The sequence below is a fragment of the Cataglyphis hispanica genome, chromosome 1 (genome assembly GCF_021464435.1).
Source record: "Cataglyphis hispanica isolate Lineage 1 chromosome 1, ULB_Chis1_1.0, whole genome shotgun sequence".
Lineage (NCBI taxonomy): Eukaryota > Metazoa > Arthropoda > Insecta > Hymenoptera > Formicidae > Cataglyphis > Cataglyphis hispanica.
In genome coordinates this window covers 3,513,512-3,534,157 of record NC_065954.1, presented here as the reverse complement: position 1 = coordinate 3,534,157, position 20,646 = coordinate 3,513,512, and the positions used below count along the sequence as shown (strand labels likewise).

Below are 20,646 nucleotides of genomic sequence, written 5' to 3'. Positions count from 1 at the left end.
GTAAAAATAATTAAATTTTATTAAGTCAGAAACATGTTTTATTTTTTATAAGTAATTAAATTTTCACAGATCATAAAAATCTAATTTTCAATAATTAAATTAGAATTATTCAGAAATGAAATATTAAAGAATTCAATGAGAAACGCAATATATAATGTTATGACTAAGATTGACATAAAAAAAAAAAGTTTTCTTTTTTAAATTTACCATTCTAGCGTGTAATTGATATCCTGTATCAGAAGCATATATCCTTGCTCTTCTATCGATAACGTCGCCGATATGGTAAACTTTATTATTAGATTCTCCCGTATGAATGTACTCGTCAGGGCGCGTACAACAATGGAGAGGAGATTATCGCTCTTTACACGTGTGCGGGATAAAAGTGGCTCGTTAGCACGTGTTCTTTAATCCTCGGAATAAGGGGAGATCATCGAGCGTCCACCAGGCAATTATCATTTTTATTGTACTTGCAGTCGTAGATCGATATATTCGCACGATCTTTTTTGCAACAGAAATAAATTCTGTACTGCGTGATAAATGCATTTTTGGAAATAATATCCGACGCTAAACCGCAACACGTGTCCCAGCGTCGGCTTCGTAAAATCTTGTTTGTTTAATCTCCCTTCGATGATTCGTGTCGGAGACACGTGACGACGACTCGTCTTCCGCTAAAGATATATATCTCTATGTGAGATATGATTTAGTTCTTTCTGATCGACAACGGCACCGCGTCGTCACGTACTGCGTGATATATTTTATACCGTAAATCATACCGCGCAGTAACTGATGATCCACGAATCTATTAGGAGCATTACTCGGGAGAATCATTTTTCGTAGTTTATCTTACTGAGAAAATTTATCGCGACGTATATGAAAATTAATTAGATTCGAAATCCCGATAATCCACATAGAATCGCTACAATCTGGCTTTTCGACTATCTTCCACGTCTACGAGAACTTTCATCCGCAAAAGTGGATGTCATTTGTCTTCCCATAATTTATATACGTTGATTAATTCGCATCTCCCGCGCGCGAGCAGCGATTTCTCCGTGCAAGTATTAGCGTCAGAATAAATCGCGGCCGCCGCCGTATCTAATCCATCACCGTCTTCAACTGCGAACCGCGTTCGCACGTGATGCGAAATGAACGGCACCGTTACATAGCCGGTGCGCGGCTTTTGCGAAGCCGCTGCCGACCATCGCAATTTCGTGAGAATCTTCGGGGCATCTCTCCTTAGATCATCAAACCTGGATCGCGATTATCGTCGTTGTTCTCATCCGCCGCCGTGGATCGAGCGTCGCGCTCGCGAATGACTCTCCGCTACAATTAATATTCATTAAGATCTATCTTAATAAGGACTTGATATGTGATCCGCGCGCGCGCGCGCGCTTCGCCAATACGCCGGAAAGTTACGAGACACTTGAAATTAATGGAAGTTGCTCTCTACGAAGAGGCGCGCATCGGCTTATATCGCCTTTGCTTCTCTTGCAACATATTGAGAAACCACCGTATAAACGCACACGCACAACACCACGACCGGATAAATATAACCGAGAGGCGAACTTTCGGGCCAAGGTCACAGTGCGGTTCCGACTTATCCAGGGATAAATATATACTTATACCGTGAACAAAAAACTGACGCCGTTCAATGTACGTTACAATAATTGTATCAATCAGCAAAGTGATACTTTTCAAAAGTGTTTTTTGTGGATACGTATAAATTTAAAGTTAACGCGTCGATCGATTCGGGCGATCAACGATCGCAATTGTCATCGTTTCTTATCGGAATTACCGCGCGAAATTGCGTTTCTTTATGCGTCTGTCTCATTTTTGTTGGGTCACGCGAGGCCATCGTCACGCACATCCTGCAAAACGGCGGATGTAAATATTTTTACGGGCGGCTCCTGGAGGAGACGACGAGGGACCCGACTAATTGGATGTTCCGAGGCGCGGAGCAACGTTAGTATAGTGTGCCGACTAATTTATTGGAAACTGGAATATTGGCTCTGTGAGTCGCGGCGAAAAGATATCTATCGTAAGTGTAGTGTCCCGCGGCGAGAAACGACCGAAAAAAAAGAAAAAGCCGGGTAGAATGACGGTTCGGGAGAGAACTCGGGGAACTCGATTGCTCCCGTGAAAAAAGTAAAAAGGATTTTCCTCGGAAAAGTGAACCTCTCACATTATTACCTGTTTACTCTAGCGTACGCCATAACGCATATTTTTCTAACGCGAACGAGTTTAATAAGGTCGACTAATGAAACAGACGAGTGGTCCACGTGTGATACCTTGCATCGCGCTATCGTGAAATCGATCATTGAAATCGATAAGCTTGCAATGTTACAGTGCGCTATAATTAAATTCGTTGTGTCTTCCTGTCGCCTCGTTCATTAATTCTCTTGCATTCGAAAGGTCGTCGCTGCCGTCGAAATTAAAAATCATTTTTTATTCGATTCCACGCGATTTACGCGGTTACGCACATAATTACAATGAGATGAGCTTAAATATTTTTGTCGCGAATCTCATTACCGGTTTCGATATGTCGAATCATCACAGCCTCGATATCGAGTTCGAGCGAAATCTCTCAATCCGTTTGTCCGTTTTCATGAGACGCGAGATATGCAAATTGACCGATACACGTCACGTTTGAATATCAGTGCGGTCAAAATAGAAGCCCGAGTCAGCATGTTCATCCCTTCGAGCAACCGAGGTGGACGATCCGGCTTAAGTCTTCGACCTGCGTGTATAAGCACGTGTTGTACTCGTTCCATCCGCGCGCCGATTCTTTTAAGCCTCGTTAAGACCCGACTTAAGCTTTAATTGAAAGTCTGACCCTGGTGGCGGTCGGCGGTCCTTTTTTTCTGCCGCAAACAGAGAGAAGACACTTCGTGATCGAACAGAACCTGCTCAAGTAGATGCGATAAAGATATAATTTAGAAAGAAAATTAACGCATAAAGATACACAAAATACGTCAGAATTCACGAATACGAGATCTTAACGCTAATAATCTCGAAACAATGCTGCATGATTTAACACGCATGATTTAATACGTTGCATAATATCAAGCAACAATTGCAATTCCGTCCGTTATACAAAGGATAACGATAAATCTAACCGTTTATTCTTATCTACGACAAAATTTATAGCTATTTCGTACATATTGTGGTGTGAGCGGAAAAAAATAAAATCGCTGTGAATATATCGCTGCGCGCGAGAGAGAAAGGGAGAGGTGCAAAGCGCGACGGAGACCGCCGTCCTAGTTACGTGGACCATATTATCGATCTGCTCACCCGGTACATGCCGAACCCTTCGCAGAACCCCCCAATATGTATAATTCCGGGGAATATGTGTCCGCTACGTATATATATATATATATATACACATATATATATATATATATATATACACATATATGTGTGTGTGTGTGTGTACACACGCGACAACGTGCCTCCCATACGTGCATATGTACACACGCGAGATGTGCTCTCTGCGAGCGCATCTCTCCTCCTCCTACTCGAGAATTCAATACCGAGCCGGCGAGTCGCGTGATGGCGGATACCCGGTCGATTATGTTTCGAGAAGGAAAAGTCTCGCGCTCTCCTACGAAGGGTAGCTCTCCGGCTTACTCGTTCACGATTCACATGCGTAATCGATGGGAAACGAACGTGTATCGTTAATGCGCGGCGGCGCGTCGTCTGCGAATAGTATGGGAGCCATACGGCGATATTGAATACGTGCGCGAAACACGCGTTTATTTATTTAGCAGTTTAAGAGATCAAATATTTTTTTCTTCGCCAATTTATTCAAGCACTAGCTTCTCTGAAATAAGTCTCGCAAAGAAATAAGCTGGTCCATCGCTTCGCGAAATCCGTCACGAGCGAGGCCGATATTATTATTTAAACTTGACGAGTGGCAATTACCTAAAATGAGACGCGGCGATAAATTACAACGCACGCATTCGCCTCTTCATTTACGGAACCATTTTCGTCACTTCGTAGTTCCACAAATGCGTCTATTATCATCGATCCTTGCGGCCGCGAGCGACACTCTGACGGCGAAGTAGACAAGTGGTTCGCGATAGGCCTATTATGTCTTGCTTAAGTGCAGCTGCAAACGCGCCAAGGTGTGTATACACACACACACACACACACACACACTCGAAACACGCGCCCACACACATGGTCTGTTCGCGCGAGACGTCGATTCCACCTCCGATCCTCTCCACGGAGGTACAATTCAAGTATCCTTCATCGTGAAAACGCAAACAATTCGGAATTATTCTCTTCGTAGTAAATATCATCTCAACGCAATTAAATTTTTAGTAAAAAAAAAAAGAGAAAAAAAAATCGTAAAAAATTTCGTAAAAATTCACGCGAGGATTATAAATAAAGAATATAATTTAGATTAATAGCCCTCGTTATTTTAAGGCTACAAACGCGAAACACTCTCATTTTGAATGCATATCTTTTTTCCGAGCCGTCGAGTCCTGAGAAAGAGTATTACTCCCGCGCGTGGGCGCAGGTCAGCAAAGCCCCGTTAAAAAATTAACATGCTAATCTACTGTTTGCGGGTATACGAGAGAGATAGAGATAGAGAGAGAGAGAGAGAGAGAGAGGGGGGGTTAACGTGCGGCTGATTGCACCTGCGAGCTCGTTAATTACTTCTCTGCAAAATTACCGCTAGGAAAATTAAGCGCGGCGAGTGCGAGCTTCTTATGTACATTCGACCAGACATTCGGTGCATACATGTCGTACGTATTCTTCGTCACGGAACTCGCATTATGCTCGCGGATACGGTGTGGCTTCGCGTGCGCGCGAAACGAACAGAACAGCCAGCCAGAGCGTGTCGCATTGTCCGCTGACTCGGTGATACACATTCGTCACTGCGAAGAACCGTTGCGCGAGAAAAATTCATGGAAGAAACTCCGCTGCACGAGCGAGGAATATACACACACACACACACACACAACGAATACATGTTCGGATATAGAGAATGTCCGCGCGATACGACACGAACGAACGATACGGGCGCAGGCGTTTAATTACGCACCAGTGCGGGAAATGATGTTAATATTAAACTCGAAAATATATATATATATATATATATATATATATATATATATATATATGTACATCGTGGTGGTTGAAATATTAATTTTGATATATGCGCGCATTTTTAAGCGGTTTAAAGTTACAGATATTAATCTCGCGCGCAAAATAAATATACACATTTAATTTTCAATCTTTCAAAAATTTATATATGTGCAGTATCATTTTTAATAAAACTGAATTTGATATTTTCACTCATTAAAATATTCAAAGTATGGACAAATAATATAATTTGCGGTGTATGTATGAATGTGTGTGTGTGATAAAGACTATAATAATATTGTTGATTAATATCATTTTTAATTATATATATATATATATATATATATATATATAAAATTGCAGATTGATAAAATAAAAAATTAAAATTATTTCAAAGGGATAAATCAATTCGATCTTTTTATTGCACGTGTGGCTGGTTTTATCTGCTCATTTACGCGCTTTGTCAAATTCCTGCATTATTTATTCTTATCATATATGTATAGAAAAATACAAAACATGATATCTTTTCGATATGTACTCGTTCTTTAGCGAAAATACGGTTAAACGAAATGCATTATACAAATACTCGCCGTAAATTAAGTTTCTCGAGAGACAACGGAAATACGAGTTACCACGACGCTCCCATCTCTTGTTGAATCCTGTAAAGAGGTTTCGAACGAGTTCTGAATTGCGTAGAGTACATCCTTTGTAACGACCGTTTCGTTAGCATAAATTTGTCACAGGAAGAATTGAATTCGTTATTAAAGGCGAATGTTGAATTTCTTTCCCACGTACAGCAGCCATTTTATAATTTTTTTTATCTAATATTGATGAGATAATTCGATCAAAAATTCTTTGACAGATCAGCGAGCTAATTTTTAATACGTCAAAATTACGAAATAATTTTCAAGTCGAACATGTGAAATAACTAAACAACCTTCAAAGTGTACACAATAACTCGGAGAATTTCCTGACAGGCAACTGACGACGATAACAACGACGATGACTTTGTCGTCGTCATTGCCTTTTTGTTAGCGTTACTCAAGACAGCTTACCACATGAGCTCTGTGATGCTGATGGTGCATAGTGTGATGATGATGGTGCCTCTTCTCCTTGGCGTGATGCTTGGCGTGGTGCTTGCTGCCACGATGCGGCGGGTAAGTATGGTAAATCATGTTGACGCCGTAGCAGGGCGGCTGGCGTCACCTGACCTCGGCGATGCTACACTTGGAGACACCCATCTGCTGGCCGCTGCCCTGATGATGATGACTCGCCGTCAAGCCGCCCATACAGTTGCCCGGTGTCTTTCGCGACACCGACGTCGCCGTTTCGACCGGGGACTTTTCGACGTCGTCCTTCAGCGCCGAATCTTCCAAAGTCAAGTCGCCCTCGTCGTCAATGTTGACGGTAAAGGCGACGCGATGATGTGGCACTAGCTTCATGGTGGTGCTGATGGGCGTCACCGTGGTGGCCGGGTCGAGCTTTACCAAGGCAGCTTGCAGCTCAAGGGCGTCCATCTTCGCGAGAGCACCTCTCCCGATCTCGCCGGATTGAAGTTATACAAGATTGTCTTCTGTTCGTTCAATCGTCTACTATGGTAGTCTCGATGACGAGTTCACTAAGGTGACATATCCTCGGTTTTTCCAGATTTCATAGAGCAAACCGAAAGCTCCATCTAGAGAAATATTTGATCCAACGATTATATTTATTTCCCCATCGAGATCTCGCGTCTACTTGAGAGAGTCAGAATTCTTGCTTCAAAGTTTGACTCGAGGATTCTTCGTAAATGATTTCGATCTGTCGAGATTTTTCAGTGTCGTATTGAATCATCACACTTGAACGTTCGTCGTCTTGGCGCGGTAAAGAAAATCGTCGATCGAATCTATATGCACTCAGAGATGTTTTGAACGATGGTAATGGTGATTTATGGAAATTTCTGTAGTTTTCTCACGAATTATTCGTATATTTTGGCTTCTTTTAAGATTTCATTATTATTCACAGACTTTATGCAGAGTATCTCAGAATCACGGGATATTCAAAGACACTCTGTTAAGATTCATGAATGAAATACCTATATCGAATCGCCGAAGAATTTTATAAAAAATACACGCCATATTAAGAAACAGAGTCAATCGATTTCGAGGACATTTCACAAGGAAAACGCACGATTCAGTCGTGTATCGATCCCGCACGCACGTCTTTACGTGCAACTAATTTTCGCACAATTACCGACCTGAATGTACCTGCAAATTTCTTTTTGCGACAAGAATTTTGATAACGACGGTCTGCAAGAGAAATTGAAACGATGTTACGATCATACATCGATGGAGAGCATATTATACTGACTTCGTCACAGTCATTATCCGCGAACTACGACGAAGAGGTCGCGTGACCATCTTCGTTACGTGCTGATAAACGGCAGCTCATTCCGTTGCGTCTACTGTTGCGAACTACTGTTTATTTTTTATTGTGCCATCCGACGCCAATCGCCGCGAAGGATGGCCGCGAATGCAAATTGGCTGGTACGCCATCAGGCATTTTAAAGTACATTGGAGAGAGACACATAAGTTATTATAAGTTATTTACAGGCAGATTTAGATTTAGAGGGAATAGCAACTAAGTCTCTCTAAGTATATATAAAAGTACATATAAAAGATATACTACAAGAAAATTGGTCCTCATAATTGCACTTTTAGTGAATCTAAGCATTTCCTCAGGATGAGGAGCTCCAATAATATTTATAAGAAAAAATATATTACATTTATATTTTACATATATATTATATATGTATCTGTAAAAGTAGATATGTCGATCTGTCCGTGCGCTTTCCAATGTAAATACCTCGCGGGCGAGTTCCTGAACTGTTGCACGAAATGAAGGTAAAACGCGAGTTTAAGACTCCTCGGTACTCCGGACTTGGTCATCTCCGAAAGAGTGACGTCAGTGTCGCCATTAGAATGGGAAAATATGTACTTGTCCGTTTCGTTTATCGTCGTCTCCATACGATATACACACTTCTTAACCGCATTACCAAGATATTCAAAGTCTGAGATTATATATTTTTTTCCCGTATTTATGAAAGTTTCAAATACATTAAAAGAATTAATAATGCGCGCGCATAAAAGGTCGATGCGCTCTTTTTTCATGTCATTGAAATTATTAATTAAAATTCCCCGACAACACCGATATTAGTTCCCACGTTTCGCAAGCCTGGAGGCTTTCTTCGCGCGCGTGGGACGCGGCCAATCGATGGAAAAAAAAAAACAGAAGGGCGGGATAAGACGAACGGCATCGGGCTTTGTTTGAATCTGCACGATCGCGCACGGGGACGGATTTCCTGTTATAAGGCAGCGGCCTCTCATCGCAGCATGATTCATATTCCCGACGTCTGGCGGTGTGCCGGCTAGGAGGCAGGAAAATTTGCATACAACATCTAGAAGGTAGACGTTCGTATATCCGTGTGGCGTTGTTCCTTTTGGAAAAGAATCGTCTGAAACTCGAGACTCTCTAAGAATCGCGCGTATCAGTGTGTGGACGCGGAGGCTATCTATACATATACATATATATGTTGGGAGAGGACCACACGAGGTGCGTAGTGTCTAAGTTACAACGAGATCTGGTACAAAGCCGGGCTTACGGATCCCGAGGTGTAAAATGGTAAAAAATCAAATGCCTATTTTGATGTAAATTTGAACAAAAAAAATTTCGTTTTCAGAAACGTGTCTTTATAAAACTTTTGCCTTCTGTCTTTGATTTGACGACGGGTTTACAGTCTAGAAAGTCAAAGAAAAAGGAAACAAGATTCTTCGAAAAATAAGATCCCTTTTCGAATTCGACATGGCAGTTTCGTGAGATAGAGCATGTTCTCTGTGACCAGGTAAGCGAACGAGACTGAGAGGATGAACGGCCGGTTAAAGACCCAAGAGAGGAAAGAAAAAGAGAGAAATCCATCTGATCACATTCGCGCGTTAAAACCGTTCCGTAAAACCGCTTAAAAATTCACGCGAGTCTAAGTCTGCGAAGGGAATTACGAACGCGCGCGCGTAAAATACGCCGCATGTGGCTGCGTCGTATCGCGGAGGAAGAAAGAAACGTTTTCACGCCCAAGTTTTATAGAGAGCTTTATCTTACTTTATGCTCGCGCGCGGCCGAAAGCTGCGACCGCAGGTATTCGCGGCAGGAATTTCAAGGGCACGCGCGGGTTCGCCGTCGAGTCAGTCTGGGTCTCTCCTCTCGAAAGGACGGTCAGTGCACCGTCGAGATCCTTTGTGCAAATCGGCGGCCAGCGGTGCGCATCTAAATCACGTTGGCGTGGCATTAAAAGCTATTAGGAACCACCCACGAGCCGCCGGTCCTTCAACGAGAAAGATCGCGTGACGTGGCCACCTGTCGCCGTTGTTTCAACAACGATGCTTTACCGTGCTCTACTATACGGTTTCCACACACGATAAGTAACATATTATTGTGGCACTTAGTTATACGATAGAGATAGAAGAGAAACAGCGAGAAGCGGTCAGTCCGGCTATCCGGCTCATAAAGTCGCAGCAATTCGCAAGGACTCCAGTGGCGAACAAAGCATCCGTATGTTGTAGACTCCTTGCCGGCTCCCGACAAGCTTACTTAAAGCAGGCACTTAATGCCACTTTACGGCTAGGATCTCAGTGAGACGACGCTTTTATTGCCACTCTAATAAAGTAATGGGTCTAGCTGAAGTCGCGATATAGACTTGTCCAATCTCACCGGGGGAAACTGACGGACTGACTTTCCGAGCATAAAGAAACACAATCGCGCGAAACTCGAGATTGATAGAGAGAACTTGAAGGAGCGATGACGGGGACATCGGTGCGTTTCGCAAAACGGATCTTGAACCGAACGGACAATGGGGACTCGCAGTTTAAAACGTCACGATCTCTGAGAGACGAAAGAGCTGCGAGAGTCACTATAAGAAGAAAAGGAAGAGATGAGTAAAAAGAAGAAGGCAATGAAGAAACAAGCACGGTAGTCTCGTTCGCAGTCATAATGACAACGTTCCTATTCACCTCGGCGTCAAGCTGTGTAATAATTAAAGGGCGTGGAGAGACTATAAGTAGAGATGTACGCGCAAAAATACCGGAAGTAACTCCCGGTCCGAGCATCGGCTAGATTGTAATCGAGTCGTAGCGGAATATCTTGAGTTTAATAAGTGGGAAACTGTTTACCGATACTGCTTAGATTCGATCTTATGCCGTCATTAATCTCCGGGGAATGCGAAGACTCATGGTTGCGAGAATGCGATCCTCCCAGTTGAACGTAATCGAAAAAAAAAAAATAATAATAAAACGCTCGTTCTTTCCACCGCATATATCCGGATTAAAAATTCCCGGGTGATACTGAAAGTTTAATTACCATTTTGAATTTTATCCTGTATAACAAATTGCAATCGGAACTGCATCTCATTCACCATATATTTTTCTTTCGTGATTTTGTGTTCAAATTATTTTATTTGCGCAGTGCGAAAAGAAAAGAACTACACGCAAGACATAGAGCTATAAGCAGAAACAACCTTGAAAGCGCGAGATTACATCGTAGATTTAATTAACGCGCTTTCCATTCGTTTTTTCAAGTCGCACTAAGCTAGACTATCATCCCCCGGAGAGAACGCCCGTTATACCCCCCCGTTTCATGTATACAGAACCGTCTCGTAATTTCTCATTAATCAATTAAGCGCAGCGGTATAAGTTTATTCATCAATAAAGGGCCAGGCTATTTAAGTTGGTATGCAACCCCGCCATATCTCGGAACTCGTGTACCGCTAACTCGCGCTTGTTCGAGCAATTATGTGCAGTGATAATCAAAGTTATGATATCTCCACGCTTCCGTATCCTTAATATGTTTTTTGCGTAGTTCACACTAGCTGTAACCGTTCCCATATTGTCCAAACGCCAAAGGTGAAACATTAAAAAACACAAAAATTACGATTCAGAAATTTATACTTTTAAAAGATCTCTTATAAGCGTATCATCAAAGGTAAAATCCGTTGCATATTTAAGAAACTTAATCATAAGTTTCGAATTAACTCATCGCGCCCGAATCGAGACAACCGATGCTTTATTCGCGATTCACTGCGAAATTACAATATTGAATGAGACACAATTCCGCCTTTCCATCCTGGAGGAGGAACCCCTTAAAAAGAGGTGCGCGGATCGAAGTCGCGTGATAGGAGAATCAAAGAGGCTTCTCTCAGCCACCGGCTATGATCCTTGAACCTAACCGAAGCGTAGCTCGATTAATGTCGGCAACGCACGAAACGTCGATATTAATAAAGGGGGTGTGCACACGGAGAGAGCGGCGGCAGCGTATATTTTCTATTAGCCCCGCGGTGTGTTCACGGTTAAACATGAGTTCGACGAAGAAGAAAGAAAAGAAAGGGGGAAGGGAGGAGGGGGTTCACTGTCCGTTATACTATGTGGATACCATCCGGTAACGATGGGTGGAGATCGAGGCATTTTCTTCATTTTTCCCCTCTTTCCCCCCCCTCTCCCCTCCCCCTTTCTTTCTCTCTCGCATCTCCTTCCCCGGGCGCGGCGCGGGAAGGAACTTGGCTCTTAAGTGGGGTTACGTGATGAGGGTCGCTCGTTATTGCACACATAATACCAGCCCCGCGTCACGTAAGTGCTAAGTGCAAAAGCTGTTGCTGTCGCTGTTGCTGCCGCCGCGGTTGCCGGGGTTGTTGCTGCCGCGGCGAGATTAGCCGTGGTAACAAGTAGGCGATAATCGGCGATAATAACGAATTTCGCGAAGCCCCCAACCTATTTCTCCTCTTATCCGCCGGCTATCTATAAACTCTCGCGATTCCGTACTTTTATCTCTGCGAGCGAATCTCAGGCGCATCGTTTTAGATGGCAAGTATCTTAGCAACTATCGGCAACCTTCGGCGCGTCCATCAATCCTTTCGACACCGTGTCTATTTTTGCCGAAGGATCTGGCCTATTTTCTCAAGATTTTCTGTTCTCCGCGAATGCCACGCGTATCGCAGGAAAATCTCTCGCAACGTCGATTTACTTCAAAATAATTATGGCGAAATAAATATAGTGAAAAAATATGTTTATTAGGTATTAGATTAAATAATAAATTAAATAGAGTCTCGAAAGCGATCGATAAAAATAAACGCATCTAAATTACTAGATAAGCGATTAGTAAAGGAAGCGATAAAGTTATCTATCCGATAGTCTCATACATGTTTGGAAAGAAGTCAACAATTGAGAAATAAGTTGCATGCAAGCGTTGCTTTGAAGATAAGCGTGGACACAATTGATAACACAAGTGATATTATAAAGAATCGAATAAATGGGCAACTTGAAAACTGAACGGAAGAAATCAGTGGTTACATAAACGAAGAAATAAAACGTAGAGATACTAGATAGAATCAAAAAGGTGATTGGAAAAATTATAAACTATATTCGCAGAGTTCAATTCAATCCTCGATTTACGGATAATAAACTATGTATAAATTGATTCTTATTCAATATATTGCGTCTTCGATAGAATACAATATTCGATTTACGCGATAGATATTGGATTCGATGACGGCAAAATGATGTCGAATAAGTTAAAGATAACGAGTTATCAAATAGAAAAGTATAATAAATAAATAAAAACGGCAAAAATATGTAGCGTCCTCATTGTGCCGGCATAATGCGGCAAAACGCCATAATTCTATAATAAGATTTGAGAAATATGTGCTCGCCGCGTCCCAGAAAGACTTATTTCCGCGTGCCCCTTTTCTAAGGTTTCGAGCTGGCAAATTGTAAACACACTGCAGTTTATATCGAGATGACCGTTTCGTAACCATCGGCGAACATTTACTCGCATTAATTGCCGCATCGGGATTGTACGAGATGATTTATCGATTCCGAAGCGAAGCGCTCGCGCGATTCGAAATGAGATACGAAATAACTTCGCGGCCTCGAAAGTATCTTTCGTTTTTTTTTTTTTCTGACGTTCTTTTTTTCCCATAATTGGCGAAATAAATTGCCAGAAAATTTTCTCTTATTTTCGCGGTCTTGCTCCTTCTCTTTTTTCATTAATTAATATAGTCGAAAGGCCTCGATATATATATATATATATATATATAAAATGTGTGTGTGTGTGTTATATATATGTATATGTATATATGTGTGTGTGTGTATATATATGTATATGTATATGTATATGTATACTTGGAAGCTATATAAAGACAATACTGCTCGCGAAACGGAATATGCAAGAGAAGAACGAAACGGCGAAGACAAACTGCGCCCATTTGCGGCACGTGAAGGGATTATGGTGGATCCTGTATAAAAGCCCGGCGAATTGCGCATGCTGGAAATTTCCGGAATGCATTTTTCACGAGAACTGGGACTTTTCGCGTTTGATAGGATTAAATATTCTAGCTTCTGTGCTAATCTACCTAAAATACATACAAGTCGAAATAAAGGAGAAATTAAAAAAATAATGTACGCATGAATAGATAAAAGACACTAGTACAGTTCCAGTTCAATTCACACCGCGGGAAATGTCTATTCCCAGATGCAAACACTGTTTTGCGAAAAGTACAAACAGTATAACATTAAGAAGACTATCGTGTACGCTTTATAACGTATAGATGCGCGTGTCAAGGGAAAATAGAGATAGCACCCGCGACCGTGGCAATTTTACTTCGTACTGTACATAGAATCTACTTCGATAGTGGACGGGTTGCTCGGCCTAATTTACATAGCGTAACCTGTGGAGCTTGAACGAAAATGGAACCATCCATCTCACCAAACCGTGAGAAATCGATGTCGCACATAAGGCACATTCGTCGCAAACAATTCTTTTTTTTCTTCATTTTCTCTTTTCTTATCTCTAAGATCTCGACGACAAAGCGTTATTTTCTAAACAAAATATTCCGCGTAAAATTCAAATCCAAGATTGCAATATAAAAAATATGTGAAGCAAAAATGTTTCTTTAATTTCGCGATATTTTCCCGCATATATATTTTACACACGCCATATATATATATATTGCGCTTTTTTGTTTTTTTTCCCTCGAAACCGTTTACGCCTATATCGACCTCGCGCCAAATTCCATTCCTTCGAGCTTCCATATCGAGGGTCCGCCTGTTGCACCCGATTCGCGAAAGATCGATCGCCAGTCGATCGATCGACATTAGTGCCAGACGATAAATCAAAACTACCAGCCGGTATTTACTTGAGCATGACCAATTAATACGCCCGGTTAATGATTTATCACGACGGTATGTCCAACGCGCATATGATTGTTCTCACGATCGGTATATTCAGAAATTAATCTTCACGATCTCTTTTTCTTTCTCTGATTTTTTTTTTTTTTTTTATTTATAGTTCATCAAGACAGTTTTAAATTTTATTAATGTACCTGAAATACGATAATAAAATTAATTAAAAGTAACATTTTTTTTTTCGACAAAATAAAGCTTTGTGAAAATTCTAATTAAAAGGAAAATTTTAGTAACAAGAATTGTTGAAAAATTTTCTTTTTCGTGTTTTGTTCTCGCAAAGATGCTTGTTAAATGTAACTCAAATATAACTCTCCAGAAACGCTACTTTTTAAACAATAAACGCTCAATTTTATGCGGCAAATAATTGTTTCAAATTTTAATCATATAGTATTTAATCATATACTTCTCTACTAATTTTCTCACGGACTTACTTAATAATTTATATTAAACGAATCTTAATTACACGAATGGATCCAAAGCGCCTGTTTCAAACATGATAATATGGGCACTGTTGATTCACTTTACGCGAGGCAAGGGTTAATGCTTTAATTGTCTCTTCGAGACCTTCATTGAAAGAAACGTTCCAAGAGAGACCTTATTACATATCCTTTCTCCCATATTCCTTTTACTGCCGGATTTATATAGCTGAGCCGTTTTAAAATTTTCATCCACTTTGCTCGTGCTTTTAGAAGCCGATCAGACATCAGGTCGCAATTAAATATTAAAATGGAGAGTGGATACATTATTCTTCTCAGATCTGAGTAGAACATTCTCGTAGGCGTTTGTAATACTCGTAGATCCTAGACAATGCGCTCTGAATAGATAAAACGGCATCTGCGGCGCGAACGTATCGTAAATGGATCCGCTTGAGTCACGCTCGGATATTTGTATATATTTTCGCGCTCGCCACCTGGCTTCATATCGCGAGCCTTGCCGATGGCTGCCATATTTTACACACCTCGGACCTGTGTTTACGAGCGAGTCTGAATCTACACGCGCGCGGAACAAGATTCCGGCTTTGTTGCGAGAGCGAGATGCTGACGACGTCGACGACCGTGCAGGTCGCGAGGGCGAAACCTCCGATATGTCTCCCATGTCGATTCCCAGCTACGTTCCTACGGGAAAGTTCTGTTTCGGTTTCTATGGCAGACCTCGAAAAATACCGACAGGGAATAACAAATCGTATCGAAAATTCTCAAGAGTTAGGTTCTGCTCGCTGTTGGAATTTATCGGGGATTCCGTACAATAAAAGTAAAAAATTTATGCTGCTAGACGTTAGATAGAGAGTATTTCAACCAATGCATATTTCATTTAATATTCAATTATCACAGAGAGAAGTCGAAAAGTCTCGTCAATTCAATCGATGAGAGATAAAATTTCGATTATGTTTTTTAATATTTTATTACGATGTGTATGATCTGCCAATGTAATAATATATACAATTACTACTAATTTTATTGATTATGGCAAGGTTTAACCTGTAATAAACGAACAGAGATATGAATCCGAGATAATTTTAATTAAAGAAGCATAAACCGTCTATAATTAAATGCGGAATTAAACGAACTATACGCGCGGTATTTAATCGGTTTAATTGTTAAAATAGAATTTATTAGCGCGTTATAAATTGTCAGTGCCGCGTACGACGATAAAAATGCGGGATTTGCACAAACAATTTATCCGCGGCAGTAAATACAGCGATTATAACGCAACGGTGACAGGCTTTATGTCGGTTGCAGAGTATATTTTGCAAAACGAAGAGCGTCGTTTGGAGTATTATACCATATTATAGCTCATTAAATCCGACAGATGGTAATCCCCTGTTTATATCGCATCCAACTTACTTTCTGCTATACGTCAACGCTCGTGCCAACTTTCCCAAAGTGTTCAAAATACATCCCGGCACCTTTCTTATCCCCTAATCATTGAAATTTAACTTGCATCTACACATCTCTGATGCCGAATAAAAAAAATAACTTAAGTAAAATGTATTCCGATCCAAAAGCATATTCAAACATGTTTGTATCGATTTTTTTCTGACCGTCAAACGAGGCCACGTAGCTTATACCGAGCATCTTGTCACATCGGTCACGGCTACGACGTGATCGCTATAGACGCGCGCGCGATCGTTAGTATAATAAATCCACGCAAGTATCTCGCACGCGATCGCACGACGATGCAATCGAGTCGACGCATGCATAAAAAAGTAAAAGATGCACGAGACGAAAAATTATTCGGGATAGCAACGTGATCGCAATAAATGTTTACGGTAGACAGTAGCAGCTGAAAAGTTGCAAGTGCAATTTTCGGTTGAATTAGACGAATCATTTCAACGTGATTGCTTGATTACTGACAAGTCAATTTTAGAGTCGTTTTAAAAGCCCGTTTGTTGTCTAAGGTTGTTTCTCAATAACGGGTATAGTTTCAGAACTAATTTGCAACTCTCTGTGTCTCCCATTCTCAAGAGACTCATGCCGCTTGAATACGAAATGACATACCCTCTTGGACAATTTAATTAGTCGAACACAATTTCAAACCAATACGATTTCATACATAAATTATAAACATAATTTACGTACGTACATAATTAATTTTTAATATTCATGATAAAGTATATAGAATATATATTAGTCTTTCACAATATTTTATAACTAAAATTTATATATTATTTTTTCTTTGCCTTTTAAACATAATTTTATAAGCATAAGCCTCACATTAGGAAATTAAATTAAATCTAATCGATTCAGAGGTATTCATGAATCGGATTGGCAAACTTCATTTCGCATGTTCATCAGTTTCTTCCTCAACTTCGTCTTCTCGTAAAGTGGTAGTAAAACGGACGTATACAATCGCGAAACAAAAAAATCGCGAAGCACAGGGAGCCTCGTAAATGCTTTCGCGCTTATACACTTTCCTCCTGCTGGCGATGACCTCTCGCGAGGTCGTGTCGGTTGATCTCGATCGTAAATCTATACAGCAAAGTTGGGGTCAGTCCCGATCGATGAAATTTGCTCGGCAATCTCCTCTCCTCTTTTTCTTTATGCCATAATCTTACAGAGATGTATTACGGAAAGAAAGGAAAATCTCATTAACCACGGTGAAGGACGATGCAGTAACCGGCCCGTACAAGCGCGGTGTTGAAACAACGGTGTCGTCGACCGACACTCGTACATCCGTGCACTTTTGCCGCTTTGACTTTTTCAAGATTCCTCACGTTCGGAACTTTTTCGAAACTTCTTCATCACACACACACACACATACACAAGCGCACGCGCCGCGAACACGTCCCGTCGGCTGTTTCGAACGGATGGGAGCGGCACGCCGTTGTGAAGGCGGAAAAACGGGCCGACTTCCTCGATAACGAGAGCACGACACCACAACACACAATGACGACAACGACAACGACGCCGACGACAATGACGACGACGACGACGACGACGACGACGACGGCAGTGACGCAACGAGACGTTTGCGAATCCCGATCAGAGAGCACGACGACTCCCGCGCGCTCGCTGGACCATCCTCGTCGGAGCGCCCACGATTCTGCGACTCTCCCTTCTGCGTTTCTCGCTCACTCACCCGGTCCGGCGTTATATGCCGACGAACCACCCTTACTGGATCTCCCTCCTGCCGTGTCTCCACCTCTCTACCTAGAAAACGAGGGAGTTCGCTGGGGTGGGATCAATATGAGGTTGGACGAACGCGGGAAATTCGCGCGCAGGTCCTTCTCCACCCTCGACGCGCGATGGATACACCACCCCCGTTGCCCTTCTCCCTCCCTCCCCCTCCCTCCCTCCCTCCCGGTTTCCACCGACATCGTTGTGTGTCCTCTACACCCGCGACCTCCCCGCCGTCTATCCTACCATCTATATATCGGCGCCCAACCCCACTGTTCGTTTCTTTTTTCTTGCTCCCCTCTTTGCTTTCCTCCGGTTCTCTCCTGGTGTTCGTGACCCGACTCGCATTGCCAACGCGAGAAGTCGAGACCTCGCTCGGTCGCCCCGTTTCCTTCCACGACCCTCACCTGATCACATCCACGCACCTTCGTCTACTTACTCGCGTTAGCCCTGACTCACATACGCCATTCTCGTCCGCTGGTAAAGGATACGACTACAGAGCTAGGGCTAAGTGAATTTCTCTGCTGTCAGGTGCTCCTTGAAAGTACCGATTTCTGTCTCGATATCGAAAACGCAGAATGCTACACAATTGCTCTTAATTATTTGAATTGTATTTTGAAATAGAATCTTCAATTCGATTCATCAATTGAATTTAATAAGGTTTTTATTTTTATGATAAAAGCATTTTTCGAAATATCTATCTTTCTTTTTTTCAATATCACATTTTTGAGGAACACGAAAAATATGAATGTACAAATAATAGAGTAGTAGTATTTACTTGCCACAGCTTGCGTTATAATATGTAAACATATTTTTATTAAATTATATTATGTTTCTTATTTTGAAGAAAAATTTTTACAACCGCACATTTGCGTAATTTTTCTATATTCTTTCTTTTCTTGCTTCTGATTTTAATTACAGCTGTTTTCTTCTCTGGCATTTCTGTTTTCTCATTAAAACGTATTACTTTTTTATTGTTTTATTGTATTTTCTATGTATATCTGTTCTCAAAGAAACGTATATTGCCACTCAGCACAAAATAAACTTACTAATTATATACCATCATATTATAATTTTGATACAACCTGCAAATTTTAACACTTTTTTCGACTTCCGAGATTTGAAGGCGGAAAACTCGATCTTGAGAAGACGCCGAAATTCAAGGATAACTATTAACGTCGTAGCGTTTGGCAAAAGATCTCGTAGTGCCTCGCGCGACAAAGTCCCTCTTTACGAGCGAATCGAGAGTCATGCGAAACCATCACGCTCGCTATACGAAAGCCGTCTTCCGAGTCGGCAGAAAAAATTTTAATGAACTATAAACCGTGCACATGAGCATACCTTATCATACGGCCAATGTAAGAGAGAAGTTATAGACCGTAAACTCGCGACGCGTTACGCAGCTCGTAGCGCTCGCGGAGTCGTTCCGCTTTTAATCGGCACCGTCATCCGTTCCTAGAAACGGGCCAGCTTTTATTTCATCCACGGGAACAGGTTTCTGCAAGAAGCTTTTTTCGCGAAATCCCGTGGGAACGTCTTGGCAAATGCCACACGATTAGCGCCACACTGCATCAACAAAATCGATAACTCGCGCGTACGAATTCCTGCAAGATGGATTTTCCAATTCGCGCCCCATTTTTGACAATACGACACGCGTAGATTTAAGGATTAAATCACAGTCTAATATAAAAGATAATAAATGTAATAATAATAATGATAATGCTTATAATGAAATGTAATTCAAAATTTTAGCATCTCGATGAATTTAACGTTTCTATAAACATTTAAAAGCCATCCCTTTAAGTTTATTTGTGCGTTTCGTCTAATTCGTTTCGTCGAATCAACTTGCTCGTTAGTCTCACAAGTTTCAATGATGACTGAATTTTTCCATGAATTTTTATGAGCACATCCCCGACGATGTATGTATTGCGTCTTGGCCGATGTCATCGATATCCGACTTTCTAGCCGCGTTATACATACGGAGATCGATATAAGCGATACGTACACTCACGTTGTGCAGTCTCCGCCGTTATTTCTTCCGCCTTTTTTCCTCCACCCTGCTCTCTCGCGGCGGAAGTAATCGATTAAAAGCACTTTCATGCAAACAAACGGGATTCAACACAAAACAAACGCAAAGATAAGCGTCTGATTTTCCGATTACGGTAAATTAGAATCGCCTTTTCCATCGACGTAGTTGCGGGAGTGAGATATGAACCTTTGCTCTATTTGTTGAGAAAGTGCTAATTAATGCTGTCATATCCGCGAGAATTTCCGCGATGAATTATAAACTCTCGCTTCAAAGCGCCATTCGAGAGTTCCAGCAATTTACGAAGAATGTATGCGATAATATTATTTGATAATATGATCTCCACTGCATTCGATTTAATAAAATATTATACGTATAAATATATGAATAATTGAAAGCCAGTATTATGAAATCATTATCAAATCACATCAAAATATCATTGTCACTATTCATTTATCATAGAAAAAATTACAGAGTCGCGCCGCATGTGCTCAACTTCAAAGAACTGTCAAACGTTATTTCTAAACACTCATTCCCGTTCGGAAAAATGTCGAGTTTCTCTCTCTCTCTCTGGATCTTATATTATCGTTAGATATCGCGAATCTCAATCATTAAATAATAGATCCACGGAAAAAACTAACGTTACATGAAAAGG

The 20,646-nt window shown here is 41.3% G+C and overlaps 2 protein-coding genes across 8 annotated transcripts in view; both read right to left on the bottom strand.

The window, feature by feature from the left end:
* Positions 1–20,646, bottom strand: part of LOC126852706 (probable serine/threonine-protein kinase dyrk2) — a 142,953-nt gene that overhangs the window by 60,661 nt on the left and 61,646 nt on the right. The window lies entirely within an intron of this gene.
* Positions 6,151–17,558, bottom strand: LOC126853246 (uncharacterized). Of its 3 annotated transcripts, none has more exons than XM_050598850.1 (2): positions 17,442–17,526; positions 6,151–6,763 (listed from the first exon to the last, which is right to left on the bottom strand). In XM_050598850.1, exon 2 carries the CDS (start codon positions 6,603–6,605, stop codon positions 6,291–6,293), a length of 315 nt encoding a protein of 104 aa, XP_050454807.1. In that variant the 5' UTR covers positions 6,606–6,763; positions 17,442–17,526; the 3' UTR covers positions 6,151–6,290. The 3 variants fall into 3 exon arrangements, 1 of the variants encoding a protein (XP_050454807.1); XR_007687928.1 differs by lacking the exon at positions 6,151–6,763 and adding an exon at positions 6,788–6,970 and having other exon boundaries at positions 17,442–17,558; XR_007687929.1 differs by lacking the exon at positions 6,151–6,763 and adding an exon at positions 6,788–7,062 and having other exon boundaries at positions 17,442–17,534.